The 16,118-nt window shown below is 37.0% G+C and overlaps 1 protein-coding gene across 2 annotated transcripts in view; it reads left to right on the top strand.

The window, feature by feature from the left end:
- Positions 1 to 16,118, top strand: part of TSPAN33 (tetraspanin 33) — a 28,321-nt gene that overhangs the window by 10,807 nt on the left and 1,396 nt on the right. For both annotated transcript variants that reach the window (XM_072401899.1, XM_072401897.1), the window contains exons 2-7: positions 6,011 to 6,068; positions 8,038 to 8,165; positions 9,009 to 9,083; positions 11,578 to 11,673; positions 13,178 to 13,306; positions 14,549 to 14,710. In XM_072401899.1, coding sequence (XP_072258000.1) covers positions 6,011 to 6,068; positions 8,038 to 8,165; positions 9,009 to 9,083; positions 11,578 to 11,673; positions 13,178 to 13,306; positions 14,549 to 14,710 — 648 coding nt within the window. The remainder of the gene's footprint in view (positions 1 to 6,010; positions 6,069 to 8,037; positions 8,166 to 9,008; positions 9,084 to 11,577; positions 11,674 to 13,177; positions 13,307 to 14,548; positions 14,711 to 16,118) is intronic.

Raw genomic sequence — 16,118 nt, 5'->3', positions numbered from 1 at the left:
AGATGGATAACTTCAGGAGTCATATGGATAACATCAGGAATCGGATGGATAACCTCAAGAGTCAGATGGATAACCTCAAGAGTCAGATGGATAACCTCAAGAGTCAGATGGATAACCTCAGGACATGCAAATCTGAGGAGCATCTGCAGCTGGAAATGTTCAATTTATTCTATTTAGTTCTCTGGATTAGATTTTATTTATTAAGCAACGTAATATGAAAATACAATTTGAATAGTAAAAGGGGTGCAGAGATTACTCCAGACTAGACAAGATCAGCAATCTAACAAGTGGGAAAACACTGTACAGGTATATTCCATGGGTGGGGGAAGTGGCAGGGGCTGCAGGTGATGGACCTTATGGTTACTTGGTAATGGATGGTTAAAGTAAAGAGGGTGAAGGGTAGTCAGGTTAGAAAAGGAGATCTCATAATAAAGAGCTAATAAAAGGTAGTAAACTCCAGTGAATGGGTAAGCCCAGTAGAAGCCCAGTGATTGTGCATACCAGTAGGGAGGGTATTGGGCAGCACAGTGGGTCAGGGGTTAGCACTCTGGCCTTTGCAGTGCTAGGTCCTAGGTTAAAATCCCAGCCAGGACACTATCTGCATGGAGTTTGTGGGTTTCCTCAGGGTACTCAGTTTTCCTCCCACATCCCAAAAATATGCAGTTAGGTTAATTGGCTTCCCCCTAAAATTGACCCTAGACTATATCTGGAACATTGGATTGTGAGCTCCTTTGAGGGACAGTTAGTGACATGACTATGGACTTTGTACAGCACTGTTTAATATGATGGCGCTATATAAATACTGTGTAATAATATTAATATGAAATGTGTATGAGAAGAGAAGTCTGATGATATGAGATGTAGGCTGGTTTATTGGGAAGACAGGGTAGCTGGAATCTGACAGTGACAGTATCGGGATGGCAAGTAGGAATACCGGTGTCAGAGAAATAAGACATCATTCTGTCTAGTCTGGTGATCTATTTCCAGGGGAGCTTTCTTTTGGAGGGACCCCAGTATTAATTATGAACACACATGCTTCTTGTATTTACATAAAAGTTGCCTATTATATAGTTTGTTATAACTATAGACTTTATTTCTTATTATTTGTTTTCATGAATTATTATTTTAATAACCAGAAATCAAAGTTTTCTTCCTCCTCTCCTTAAGGAGCAATAACTTTTATGAATTGACTTTTTTGTACAGAATAAAGAAAAGTGGATACCATAAAGTATGTATAGTAAATTAAACTGATCTGTGCAATAAAACATTTAGTGGACTGAAAGAAATTAATCCTTCAAATAAAAATGACAAAACAGAAAATGACTTCTAGTAATAAAATGACCATATATATTAAGCTGTGGTGCACTGACCCTGATAGAGAATCATTTCAAGCATTCATAATCTTTATTTTGCAATTCTGTAAGTTTGTCACATGTTCCATTACCTTGGGCTGTACCTGGTATTGCTTGGTTTGAATGATTTGCTTGTAGATTGTGTGTGTTCTAGCATGGAACAGTGTTGTAGTTTAATTGTCAGTTTGATATAACATTTTTATGGATTGTACTAAGCAAAAGGAGTGTTAATGTTACTTCTGTACGTGGCTGTGCTCCTTTTTTTTACAGTTGGATGAGAAGGTGTAAAGGTTTTAAATTCATCTGGTTTGGAAAGGGCAGTGTTATTTTGTTGTAAGCGAGCTGCAGAATTGTACTAAAGGAATGTTTCAAGAGTTTAGTGTTTGTGAGAGAAATGAGAACACTATCAAATGAACAATGGCAGGTAAGGGTGTAAGTGATACCCATGTGATCTCTACAGTGTCTCATTGACTTGTCATTTCTCCCCAGAGTCCCTATTCTATTCACTTAGCTCTGCCATTGATGGGAGCGGAGTGATATTCATGTCACTTTTGATAAAAGAACTTTTATACAAGTAGTTTACCATGTTTATGTATCTTACAGTTTTAGTACAATATAATACTGCCAGGTGTAGTATTGTATTTCTGCTCACACATTGCAATATTAGATATGTGCTTATTATATTATAAAGAAACTTTTCTTATACAATGTAGGCTTTAATAACATCAGTGTTTATTTTGGTGCTAAAGAAATTAACACAACAGACAGGTGACTTTGTTGCAGATCTTGATAATACAATACAGGAGCAATGCTACTAAATATGGGACTTTTAAACCCACTGTATCAACTATATGGAGCAATTCAAATGGTAGTAGCTTTATAATAATAACAAACAACATTGGAATAATAAACAATGATTGGTTTATTTTTATTTAATTTCTTTTCTAACTTAAATAATGTACTCAGCATATTGTATGCCTCTAATTGCCTGTTTCCTATGACTTTTGATCTTTTTACAAAATTACCCCACAGTCCACAATCACTAGAAGATTCTTCAAAGGACACAGCACTCACAAGGGATTGTAAAAATAAAATATTACCAGGAAAGATTTTCAGCACTGCTGAAGAGGACCAAAAAGTAAAAACAGTTTATATCTCACCCACATAGAATGGCCAGAATACCCTATATTCCCTTGTCAATGAAATATCCTAAATGATAACCCAAGTTGTAAACAAGTCCAACCCAAAGCCACAGATGATGTATACAAATCTCTTTTCTGGAGCACAGCCAATATGTGTATCTCCCTCTCCCTGTGGACCTAATTTATCTCCAAAGCTAGAGAGGATACACTTTCATCAGTCAAGCTGGGTGATCCAGCAAACCCAAAATTGATCTGGTCCAGGATGCAAAACATTTCCTAGCAAATTACATTGAAGAAGTCCATCCCAGGTTAGCTTCACTGATGAGTGTGTATCCTCTCCAGCCTTGGAGAGCTTTAATAAATCAGGTCCTGTATCTCTAATAAGTGTATGAGACAATTTATTACACAGGTCCACTCTAAGGGCTCTAGTTATAAAACAGATAATCTTAACTCCCTCAAACATTTTCTTGTGCGAATCTTCCAGGCCCATTTGTCTCAATGGCAGTAATTGATTCCCACCAGGGAATGTCAGATTCCCTGTTTTACAAATAGAGATCTAAGACCGAAGATTTTTTCAAAAATCCTTTCTCCTTCAGGATGACCACTGCACCACTGGAAAACACACTCTGGTATATCATTACTGAATTTGATGACTTGTACTATGGTAAAACTGTTGCAAACATTATCTAGCTGTTGCATTGGCTGTGCATAAGTTGTTTCTACTCACAAAAAGTACAAACTTTTGTAAATTATTTGATAAATGAAAGTCAGTCTAATTTTATTGTTTAATTCTGTCTGCTTTTTGCTTGAAAAGTCATGCCTTGTGTCCATTAACCAACATAATTATTGGCTTGAATGCATTATGTAATGCTTACTAATGCCCATGGCTCACTGGTGGTATCATCAGCATCAAGATCACAATGAAGTGCTAAGAAAATGTGTTTCTATGCGTTTCTGGTTGGATGAGTTGTGCTCCCTCACTTTCAGAAATGCTGAAGAATGCGATAGAGCAATTCCTTGTATATCCAGCCTTTAGCTATTTTTCTGCCCTCTATCTAAGTTGTCTCCAGAGATAGGATCACTTGTGTACCAAAGGTACCCCAAAGGTCTGATTCAGGAACAAATAAAGGCTAAGTGAAAGTGTTTGTTTTTTTGGATAAAGTGGGACATGGTTTACTTTCTATATTAGTGTGAAATGTCATCAGGACAAATAAAATGTATAAATCTCCCTAGTACTACTACTAGTAGTAGTAATACTAGGAATATTTATACATTTTATTTGTGCTGATGACATTTGTCACTAATACAAAAAGTTAAGGGAAAAGCAAACATTTTGAGTTACCTGTTAAGTCTTTAGAATAGAAAGCAAGCGGAATGTGTAGATAGCCATGGGATTTTACAGTTCAGTTCCCTTCTCTATACATATATACCATTGTATAGAGACATACAACTAGACATTTTGTGTCACACCGTTTAAGTAAACATGTGCAACATCAATCCACCAGTGGTCTAAAGAAGAATATCTGTTTATTTTTTCCTCTCCAAATCATTGACTGTACATGAGCTCAGATCCAATGCACTTCACTTGACATATTTAAAATGTACAACACAAACTTATTACTGTGACTCTTTTATAAACTGCATTTATCCAAAAGAAGTCAAAACAAAACTAATGCAACATTTGACTGTTTAATGTACTGTTTTGGGGGGAACATACAAAGTAACTTTTAGGTCTTTAGCGAATCAATTCTATAATTACTAAATCCACAGCTTACAGTATATTTGTGTGGTGGTCAATGGGAAGAATTCCTCTTACATTGCTAGCCATGGGGAAGAATGTCACCCTTACAGATAGCCAAAAAGATCATTGGTGTCAGTTAAACTGACCTTAGAAAAAAGAAAAAAATTCTCATTGTTCAAGCAACCTCTGGAAGAACCTTGGTTGAGAAATACTGTTTTAGTTCATCTTGGAAAACATATGGTTCTGGTTTTCAGGGCTGAATATCAGAACTGTTTTCAAGCACCCAGGTGGGATCCTATGTATGATGTTGTAAAGAATGCATATTTAAAGTATTGGAGGATCTAGCTGAAATGATTTTTGACTTTGACAGTTCTTAGTGCTCTGTACTGGCTAATTTAATGATTACATTTCATATACACTGCCACATATACATACAGCTTTATACACCATATACCAATGTGTAGATCTGTATAATTTACCCGCCTACTGGTGCTCTCACTACCAGCGATGCTTAGAATACACAGGTTTAGTTGGGAAAACATTTCAGAAAAAAAGATCTTTAACTCCAGGTAACACTGAACGTAAATGGAAAATGAATTCATGTTCATCTTGTCTTTTTGTCTGTAATTTTAGTTTATATTCAGAACGTTATTATCTTTTACACATTTTCTTAAATTCTAATCGTGGTCATAAGCTTCAAGGACAGGAATGTTTTTACTGTAGGAACTAATTATACAAATACACTTAGTACAATAAAACCATTTGTAACTTTTATGTCAATGTCATACTTATTTTAATATGCACTGCTTACCTCTGAGCTATAAATCCTGCAGACTCATTAAAAAGAGGAATGCAGTTCTCTAGACAAAGGTCAACGATTCTCAATGTCATTTGAAAACTGACTCTGATAGTTCTAAGATTTAGGAAAGAAACCTCTACATATATAGTTAGGTTGGACCCCTGTGAATGGTAAAGATTCTTCATTTTACATGTAATAAATACTAACCATGTCTGCTATGAAGGACTAGTAAATTCAGGCTTGACGTGTCTAATAATATTTATTTCATGCAATGGGTCATTCATTAATGATGTAAATGCAGTTCAGCTAAGATTTTAGTGTAACTGAGATCAGTGTTTAACCCAGAACTCTTTTTAAGCCGGGTGGAAAGAAATTGTAGGCGGGTGGTGGCCCCTGTAATGTGACCAAACTGTTCAGTAACCACACAAAAACAATGGGGTGGTTACTGAAAAGTGCCAGGTGGTGCACCCAGGTAAAAGGGGCTGTGGAGAACACTGGAGACTACCAGGTTCCCATATAATTGTCCCATATGTAGCTCTTTTCTAAAGGATTGCAGTATGCCCATATAGCATAGCCTGGCAGGTACTCAGCCCTGCAAGCTGGCTTAGCTGTATAGGAAGGGAAAGTATGTATGAAAATTGGTATTTTGAGCTATTATTGCATTCATTCCCTTAGTATTCTATATGATTTTCACTTTTTACATACTTGTTCTCTTACATATTTAATATAACAGTTTTTAGATTTACCCTGCCCCCATTTGTAAAGGAAATGTTATAAAACAAAAGACAGCCAAATCACTGAGTAATATGTTGGTTCTTTACAAATACAAGCTAATAATAATAAAGTCTTGAATTCATGGTGCACAGTTACCAACCAGTGAAACTAGTTACCCACCTTAAAAATTGAACCTGCAGTTTTAAATTCAATGCTAAAGTTCATGTAATTTAATAATAAAGCTCTATTCTTGCATTTCTAGGTCATTTCCCTTGTGATGGTGGGAATAGGAGTCTACGCCAGGCTCTTGAAACATGCTGGTAAGTGGGGAAGACTTCTGCATTTTTTTTCATGTCTCTTACGTTTATAGCAGAGCTCTTGCTGGATGCACACAGTGAAATTGTCCGTATGATATTATCACTGTTTATATAAAGCTTGCATTTCTTTAAAACAGGAAACTGGGATTGATGTAATTGAGCAGGATCTGTAACATTTGCTATTCTCATGTGCAGAAAATATTTATAAGATATTAATCCCACTTTTTAGTATTATTGAGGTGCAGTTAAGGGGTCTATAAACATGTAGCAACCAGAAGGAAAAACCTTCTGCACATTAGAGTACTATATTGTTAAATAAGTAGTACTTAAAGCGAATATAAAAACAACATGTCATGGAGCTGTGTATTCTAAAGGTATCAATTATTAAATGTATTTTTATATGTGCATACGTATCTGACTATGTCTTGGTATCAGTCTCTTGTAATCCTCTACACTGCAACATTAAGGCTGAAAGAGGGAGGAGCAGCTCTAGCCAATTAGGCTCTGCTACATGCACATGTGCAGACAGAGAATAGCAGATTTAATTACTTACCAATGGACAGTTTCCTCCCCAGCCCCCTTTAGCTGGGTGCACCACCTGGCACTATTCAGTAACCACTGCCTGTTTATGGGCAGTTATGGAAGAGTTGGGTCACAATACAGGGGCTGCCACCTACCAACAATTTCTTTCAACCCGGCTTAAAAAAATTTCAAGGTTCAGAACTGAATGGGGTTGATCTACTAAAAGAATATGGGTTGTTCACATAGCAAAGTGAGTTATTCCTTTGGTAAATTACATAAAATTTCACCGACCTTGTCCATATGTTCATATGTGTGTTTGTGTTTTTTACACTTCCTTGAATGTGATTGGGTGATGGAATGGAATTTTCACCACATTCGACAAGCTAAGTATATCATCCATTGCAATGTGACAATTTACCTTGATACTTGAACAGCCTAAATTCCTTTAGTGAATCAGGCTCAGTTTGTTGCTGCTTGTTCACTACACAGTCATAATACTATAGGAAGGTGACATTGCTGCAGGGAGAATTGTGGATATTGGGGGTATTTTGCCCCTGAAGCAGGTACATACAAGATATGTTAGGCTGATGGCTAAGAGTGGAAATACTTAATACTATAAATCAGACATAGATCAGAATTAGGTCAAGTCATTAAATTGTTACGTTTCATTTTTAGAGCTGCAATCAGAGCATCTGGCAAAAAAAAGTCTTCCAATACCAACTTCCTTTGGGTTACATTTGAATGAGTGCCAATAGCTGCAAAGAGCTGATGTCCCTTAGGAACACCCACCTTTCACCATACATGACCATGCACCGTGGCTTACTTTTCAAAAGGCAACAGGTTTTGACCACAGTACTATTCTCTTACTATAAATGAGCCGCTTTCTTGTATCACTTTACTTGGCTCGACCTACTATCTCCATTAGGAAATTAAATTCTGCAGAGATGGAATAATTCTGTGGTATCCCATATCTGTTGGTAATATTCTTCTTCCAGCTGTGGTTGAAAGACTCAAGTATGCTTCCTATTTTTGATAATGTATGGTAGTTTTTTGTTGGACCTTGTGTGAGACCATTATTCCAGGATGATATACAGATCTGCCCAAAAAATTCATATGGGATTAATGGAAGGACAATAAATTTGATATCATGTCATCATTTCAGAGTGTATCTTATTATGGGGTTGGCAACATTTTGCCAATATTTGATATAAATCAAAGGGTCCAGTCACCGATAATCGGGTAGACTTGGAGTGATCAGTTCCTAGAAGCACGGTACACAACACTTTCCCTTATCATGCACATGTGTGCATGATAAGGGAAAGTGATTCACATAGGAAGTAGCTAATGTCAGCTTTTTAAAATGCAATTTTTAGTGTGACTTTCTGAAATGTCATGGCCATTGTTTCCTGTTCCTTCTGATACTAATATTTCCCTTGTGAATGCTCCACAGAGGCTGCTATGGCTTGCCTTGCCATTGACCCTGCTTTACTTCTTATAGCAGTTGGTATTTTGATGTTTCTTATTACCTTCTGTGGCTGTATTGGATCTCTGCGAGAAAACATCTGCCTCCTGCAATCTGTAAGTTCTACAAAATCATCATTTTTCCTGGCCCAGTATACTGTTTTGTTTTTTCTAAGATCTTCCGTGAATCTAGCATTGCTATATTACCTCAAATTGTATCTTTTACCTGATTACAAACAAAATAATTTTAGCGGCTTTTTTGTCACAACTATAGATACCTAAAGGTTGGGCACCATAGCTTTATACCATTTGACTGAATGAAATCCCCCAATATCCTTCCACTGCAAGATGAAAAAATGGCTTTTAAACCTGAGATCCACAGCTACAGCCCCCGCTGTGGGGCGCACCTAGCCGCGGATCCCCAACATTTTCTTGCAAACCACCGCTTGGGGACCGCCGCTCTCAGAGGTGGACAATTATTTGTGCTGCAATGCAAGGTGCCTGGTTACACAAGAAAGGAGCAAATAAATCCGTGTGCTACTTCTCCTGTCACTGCTTAGTCACAGGCATGAGAAGCAACAACTCTTATTAATGTACTGAAGTGCATCAGGAATATATCAGGTATCTTTCCCTTGCCAGACATTTACTAGTTATGTAAATCTCAGTGCTGAATAGAATCAGCTGTAAAATTGCTCCCCTACATGTATTTTATGTGTTTATTTAGCTGTTTCCATGGACTGGGTTTAAATGCTCATTTCTCATCTGCCAATCCCTAAATCCACTCCACATGAGTAACAGGGCCTCCTTACCTTAGTGTTCATATAGAAATCAACGTAGGAGTTCCCCAATGTATGCTAAGATTAATGGCTGTCCAGGTCCTGAATGGTGTAAATGTTGTTTTTACTTGTTTGCTTTTATAATGATGTGTTGTGTAATGTATTTTTACTTTTTCTTCCCTAGTTCTCCATTTGTCTGACAATAGTCTTTTTGCTACAGCTGTCTGCGGGCATTGTGGGCTTTGTCTTCTCTGACAAGGTAATGGAGAGTTTCAGAATATATTTTGTTAGAAATTGAATTTTTTTAGAAAGGTTATTTATGTATGATGTGTTTCCATCCTAGCTGTCAGGTGTGCAGTGAGCACTTTGTCTCTTCTTTGCAAGTAGTATGTTTCAGAAAAAATAGTGCAGACTGGTAACATGCAGAGATGTTTGATAACCAATATTTGAACACTTTAGCATAGAAAAGTCTACCATGCAAAAATCCAGAGGCAAAAAAAGAGAAGTTACCAGGGTAATAGAATGAAATACAATTTTTTCAGCAGAACAAACACAATCAATCTACTTCAGAAAGCAATAAAAACAAGACAAAGGGAATATACCTTATTTGCTCTGTCCATAACTAATAAAAAAAAAAAAATTTATATATATATATCGGTATATATATACTGACACACACACAGAATGCAGAAAGAGAGAGGCACAAGGGGCTAATATAGTATCAATTTAGTATCTGATTTTGGCACAAAATGTGTCCATCTGCTCAGGATAGGTGTCACTTTGTACTCATCTTGAATGAGTACACAGTGACACCTATCCAGGTGTCTTTCCTTTCCAACAGAGCCAAAGTATGCTTAGGGGGTAGCTTTATAACTCACTGGATTTATACACTACGTTACCATCTGTTTCAGAATGTTACCATACCTAATGTCTTATTTGTAATACGCTTGCATAACTACACAGCATTATAAAACACGACAGAGGGAAATACTAAGAAAAATAGTGCTTACTTACACTATTTGCTTTAACAACCTATGCTGTAAGTAGACTTTATAAAAGTGTAACAGAATGGTATGCTGTTTGATCTGTCTATTCAACAACTACATCCTGTTTAAATGTGTCCAGACAGATCTTGTGGATTACATCACAGGATGATTAGGAAACACCCACTACTTTTACAAATATTACAAATGTGTAACACGCCTTGTAGAATTGTATTCATTATATAGCTGATGTAAATGGATTTACTAAAGGAGATTGAGTTGTTCTGTTCAAAGTTAGGACTTACTTAAAGTTGAACTAAAGTTCAAAAAACAAAATTGCAAGCAGAAAACTCTGTATTATAAAAGGAACAGACTATGAGGAAGAGTTGATATTGCAGACCTAGGTGATCAGGTAGTCTACACAACAGCGTAGGGTAAATAACTGTAAAACGCCAGATGTCATAAGTACCAATGTGCCAGAGGTCATTGATAGCGGTAATGGTAGCAAAGCATAAAAAGTCAGGAGTTGAAGCAAAGCCAGAGCAAGTAGGGTACAGAATTAGGTATTTTTACAGCAGCAAACAGAATTAGGTATTTTACAGCAGCAAACAAAATTCCCGTGCCATTTAAATAAATGCTTTGCAGCCTACAGAAAAAAAAATGACTACAGAAATTCACAAGGCTTAGCTGTACTCATATTAGGTTAAGAAGCTCATATAGAGAATACACACTGATTTGTTTAGGCAGAAATACATATTTATTTATTACTTCCCAGAAAAAAACAAGCTGCAAGGTCTCCAAAAATCTATCTGCCTAGCAAATGTGGTAGAATTTCAAGTGTTTTTTTACAGGGACTTAGGGACATTTTTGCAGCCCTTCTTTATGTTGCACCTTGGCAAATGTATTACTGTTGAAAGGGTTGGAAATGAGAGAAGTATTATATTGTACAAAATGACTCTTTCATTTTTTGTCGTAAGAAATAGACCTTAATTCAAAAAAATGCTCACCACACCTTTTTGTTGATCTGTGGCAACACTCGTCCATAATAAACTCCCTTTGATGAATATAATGTTTGATGTAATAATTAATATAAGTGTGTTAGTATATAACAGTTTTCCTGCTAATTGCAATTAATATGAGTCACATGGGTAATACAATTTTGATTGATAGATATACTGGTATACACTTTAAACTCTGTATCCAATATTCAGTCTAGGTTGTTTCAGAAACTTTTGTTTACATTCTTGTTTCCATTACAAGTTTGTAAAGTTTAATAAAACAAAAATATTCCCACAGATTGGAATGTTCAATGTTTGTGGTCATCAGAACAAAAAACTGAAAGATAAAAAAGACGAATTAGGATATAGATTAGCAACACAGGAACATCAGCTCCGTTTTCACTTACTAAAATCTATTCATTTTAAACAGCAATATGTGTACTAAAGATATACATTATATAACACTACACACTAAACCCATACAGTGTATGGTTTAAGATTGCTTTAAACACAGCTGTGTATAGACTTGTGTGCTGCAGACAAAACAGTACAACATAAATAATGCTACCAGATAATAAAAAGGGGCAATTATTGTTCAGCTAGTAAAAGGACATGCAGGTATTTAGAAGTATCAGTCCAGGGGAAGGTTTACTAAAGGGGGCGATACAGCATTCAATGCCACCATCCAAATGCCAAATATAGGCCCATAGATATCCTTTACAAACAAGTATTTTTTACTCTATTTTGTGTAATAATAATCGTTGTCTTACAGGCTCGGGGGAAAGTCAGTGAAGTGATTAGCAATGCTATTGTACACTACAGGGATGATCTGGACTTGCAGAATCTCATAGACTTTGGTCAAAAAGAGGTACGTTTCCAGCTTGTATATATAAATGTGTGTGTGTGACTATGAAAACCCTCTCCTACGGAATGATGGGCATTTTTATTATTTTTATTACTTCTTCAAACAGTGCTGGGTGCTGCTATGTTTTTTTATGAAAGCTTTGTACACCATCCTGCTGGCCCTTTCCCCCAGACATTATCTGATTATTACATAGTCAAGTACTTGGCAATACTGAGTTTAAAATAAGTTGTGTAATGAAAACAGAATACACCTTACTATTTAAAGAGAGCTAGAAAAATTCCCATATGTAATTGCACATGCTGAGTGACATATTGGGCCTGATTTGTTAAAGCTCTCCAAGGCTGGAGAGAATACACTTTCATTAGCCAACCTGGGTTATCCAGCAAACCTGGAATGGATCTAGCCTGGGATTAAAAACATTTGCTAGCAAATGACTTTGAAGAAATCCATTCCTGGTTTGCTGGATCATCCAGGTTCACTGACGAAAGTGAGCCTTGGAGAGCCTAAATATATCAGGCCCATTATCTTTATGGAGATGTTGAGGATCTAATATACAGTGGTACCTCGGTATAAGTCCGCTTCGGAATAAGTCCAACTTTGTATAAATCCTGTTTGGACACGGAAAATTTTGCTTGGTATACAACCTTTGCTTGGTATACAACATTTTTGATAGAACTTGTATGGGTCAAAATGAGTCATAACACCGCATGCTACCCTTACTTACCTCTCATGGGACAAAGCCACGACTGCCCACGAGCATCAGTATGCCAGTTACTACCATTCAGTGACCAGCCTGCGCTATAACTCTCTGTGAATTACATAACATCTCCTCCTCCTCCCTTCTCAGCACCATCCTAGTAGGCACTCTACTCTTCTCAGCAAGGTATAGTGAGGTTAAGTTTTCATTTATTTCATCTAATTGCTTTTGTATTTATGTACTTTAGTATTAGACAGTGTTTAAATTATTTCATACAGCCCAATCAATGTATTATATGCCAAAAACAACAGGATTTTTTTTATGGGAACAAATTAATCATTTTCCTTTTATTTCTTATGGGAAAAATTTGTTTGGTATAAGTCCTGTTTGTAAGTCCAAGGATCTGGAACGGATTAAGGACTTATACCAAGGTACCACTGTATCTGTAATAGTTCCTCTGCACTCAGGCCAAGCAAATCCAGGACTTAAAGTTACTGCAAAAAAAGACTCATCTTATTCAAAACACAGCATAGGTTCAAATTTCCATCTTTCTGTGAGACGGAAGCTACATCTCTGATTAGCCCTAGGCATATGTGAACTGTGAAGAAAACAGATTGCAACTACAACTGCAACTGAATTGGTGTTCAGTTACAATGATCACCAGCAAAAATTAGAAACATACATTTATATGTGTTTTGGTTAGTTTATTTAGTTTTTTATTAATGGTAATATATTATCATATATTTTTATGGCATTTTCTATGGTGTTATTGACTGCAGTGATTGTTCTGTTTTCTTGTTTTTTCTCAAGTTTAATTGCTGTGGAGGCATCTCCTACAAGGACTGGTCTCAGAATATATACTTTAACTGTTCATCAGAGAACCGAAGCAGAGAACGTTGCTCCGTTCCATATTCTTGCTGCCTGCCTGAGGAAGATGAGGTACATCTTGGTGCTCTGTGGGGATAGTATTTGATACACAGTGATATAGAATTATTTTCAGTAATGGTTCTCAAATTGCTGCTAACCATACTGTTAAGGAGGGCCATTTATTTATGTAAAGGTTCTCCTAAAATTACTGACAGTTTGCATTAGAAGGCCCTTTCTAGATGAGTAGATCATCATACCAGTAGCATAGACACTTGGGGCGGTTTCAGACTTGCATATATTGCATTAACTGCTCCCATTCAACCTAATTAAATCATTTTGTGTACTCATTTACATGCAGTTGCATTTGCATTGCCTATGTTGTGGGGTTGCAGCACGGTTTGTGGAAGCAACATGCTTTTGGCCTCTGGGTTGCTTTTCTTTCCCTGCAGGAAAAATCACAGTGCCACCACCAAAGTAAGGGCAATGCATGTAAACATGTTGACCTGTAGTGCAGTTCACTGCTCCTGGGTGCATTGCGTGCTTTTAGACCAAAAGGCTAAGAGTCATGTAAGTAAAATATGTTCATATTTTGCAAAAGAGCCCTAATGGGTTCTCAGCCATTGAGGAGCTGCACCTAACCTGCTAAGCCAATGTTAAATCTACTGGCTTACAAAAGTTTTAATGTGTTATTTATGCTATAAAACATATATTTTATTTGATTTCAGATTACATTTGTTTGCATCCAATATTTACACATATGGATGTGTAGAGGGTAAATCTAAAGTCGGAGCTGTCACTAGGTATAGCTTTGGGGTGAAGATTACAGTGTGAGAATCATCAGGTATCTTAAAGCCCAGTAGAGAAACATTGGGAACCCTTTGCTTTAACTCATTTTAACTGTCAGCTTTATTGCTCAGGTGAAATTTTTTACAGGTTGTGCACTCAAGTTCTAGTGAGAAAAAAAGAACACACACAGAAAAGTCTGCTTTACATCCTTCTTATACCTTGTTTTTTTCAATTCTTAGCTAACATTAGTTTTTCCACAGGCATAAAAGCAGAATTCTGGACAAAATTTGGCAGGATGGACTGCTTCACTGACCAATGGGAATCAGTGGGAAGAAAAAAGAAAATGTGTATTGATTATCAGGCATCATTTATCTTAATCAAATAACCATATTCTAGAGAAGTAGTAGCAATGTATGAGAAAGACAACTATATATCCATTCGACTCAAATACATATGCAGTTGTCCTGTAGAACTTTGCTTGTCAAGTGCTGTAAAAATGTTTTTTTTTTGTTTTTGTTTTTTTTACAGACTGTCATAAACACCATGTGTGGACATGGCATGCAGGCTTTAGACTATCTGGAAGCAGGGGAATATATTTACACCAATGGCTGCATTGACAGGCTGGTTAACTGGCTGCACAGTAACCTTTTCTTGCTGGGTGGAGTGGCGCTGGGTCTGGCCATTCCTCAGGTAATGTTATGGTTTACATTTTTTCCATTAATCCATTATGTATAATTTTTAAACAATAGTTTACATTTTTTATTTCCATTATGTTTAATTTTTAAACAATACTCAAAGAATAGCAACAAGGGGCCAACATTGGTGACCTTCCATGTTAGAGGATGACATGAACGTGGTTAATGTATTCATAAATGTGCATTTTGATACCTTATATACCAGCTCCCAATTCCAAATAATTATGTGTCATCAACCCATCTAAACTAGTACCAAAAAGCAACATAACAGCCTCTGTTCCTGAGGATGCCATGGCCCATTACTGTCAAGCAAATGCAAAATTGTGTACACTCTGTTACCCTAATCTGTACTGTACAGTGCACAGCCATCTGGTTTGTATATAGCCCTGTGCATTAGGATTTACCTCTATCCATCATCCATTTTTCCAGAATGCCATTGAGCAATTTTAGCCCGATTATATCTGATTGTACTTGTATTTCTTTCCTTGCTGTGACTATTACATTCCATGCTCTAGTAGTGGAAAAGTCCCGGGCTGACTACCAGTTGACACCAAGCACTTTTTTGGCTTGTCAGGGCATTATTAATATTATTATTATTATTATTATTATTATTATTATTAATAATAATAAACAGGATTTATATAGCGCCAACATATTACGCAGTGCTGTACATTAAATAGGGGGTGCAAATGACAGATGAATACAGAATACAGAGTTGGGTTAGAATACCAGAGAGGAGGAGGTTACAGTAGTCCAGAGGAGAGATGATAGGAGTGTGTACAAGGAGTTTTTGTGGTCTCTGGGGACAGGTAGGGGTGGATTTTGGAGATGTTGCGCAGATGAAAGTGACAGGACCTGGAAATGTTCTGAATATGGGGGGTAAATGGGAGGGCAGAGTCAATGGTGACACCAAGACAACATGCCTGAGAGGAGGGCCGAATAACAGTGTTGTTAACAGTTAGATAAATGTCAGGGGGAGATTTGGAATTTGAGGGGGGGATGATGATGAGTTCTGTTTTATCCAGGTTGAGTTTCAGGAATCGGTCAGACACACATGATGAGATGGCTGACAGGCAGCATGAGACCTTATCCAGGACTGAGGGAGACAGGTCAGGGGTGGACAGATAGATTTGAGTGTCATCAGCATACAGATGGTACTGTAAGCCAAAGGAGGATATGAGACTACCGAGAGAGGAGGTGTACAGAGAAAAGAGGACCGGTCCAAGGACTGACCCTTGGGAAACACCAACAGGGAGGAGAGTGGGTGAGGAGGAGTTACCATTGAAAGAAACTTGAAAGGAGCGGTCAGACAGATAGGAAGCAAACCAAGAGAGAGCTGTGTGACTGATACCAATGGAGCTCATGATTTGTAATAAAAGGGGGTGATCAACAGTGTCAAAAGC

The sequence above is a fragment of the Pyxicephalus adspersus genome, chromosome 2, assembly GCF_032062135.1.
Source record: "Pyxicephalus adspersus chromosome 2, UCB_Pads_2.0, whole genome shotgun sequence".
In the NCBI taxonomy this organism is placed as follows: Eukaryota; Metazoa; Chordata; class Amphibia; order Anura; family Pyxicephalidae; genus Pyxicephalus; species Pyxicephalus adspersus.
The sequence above is the reverse complement of the archived record's forward strand: the minus strand, read 5'-3'. Positions and strand labels throughout refer to the sequence as shown.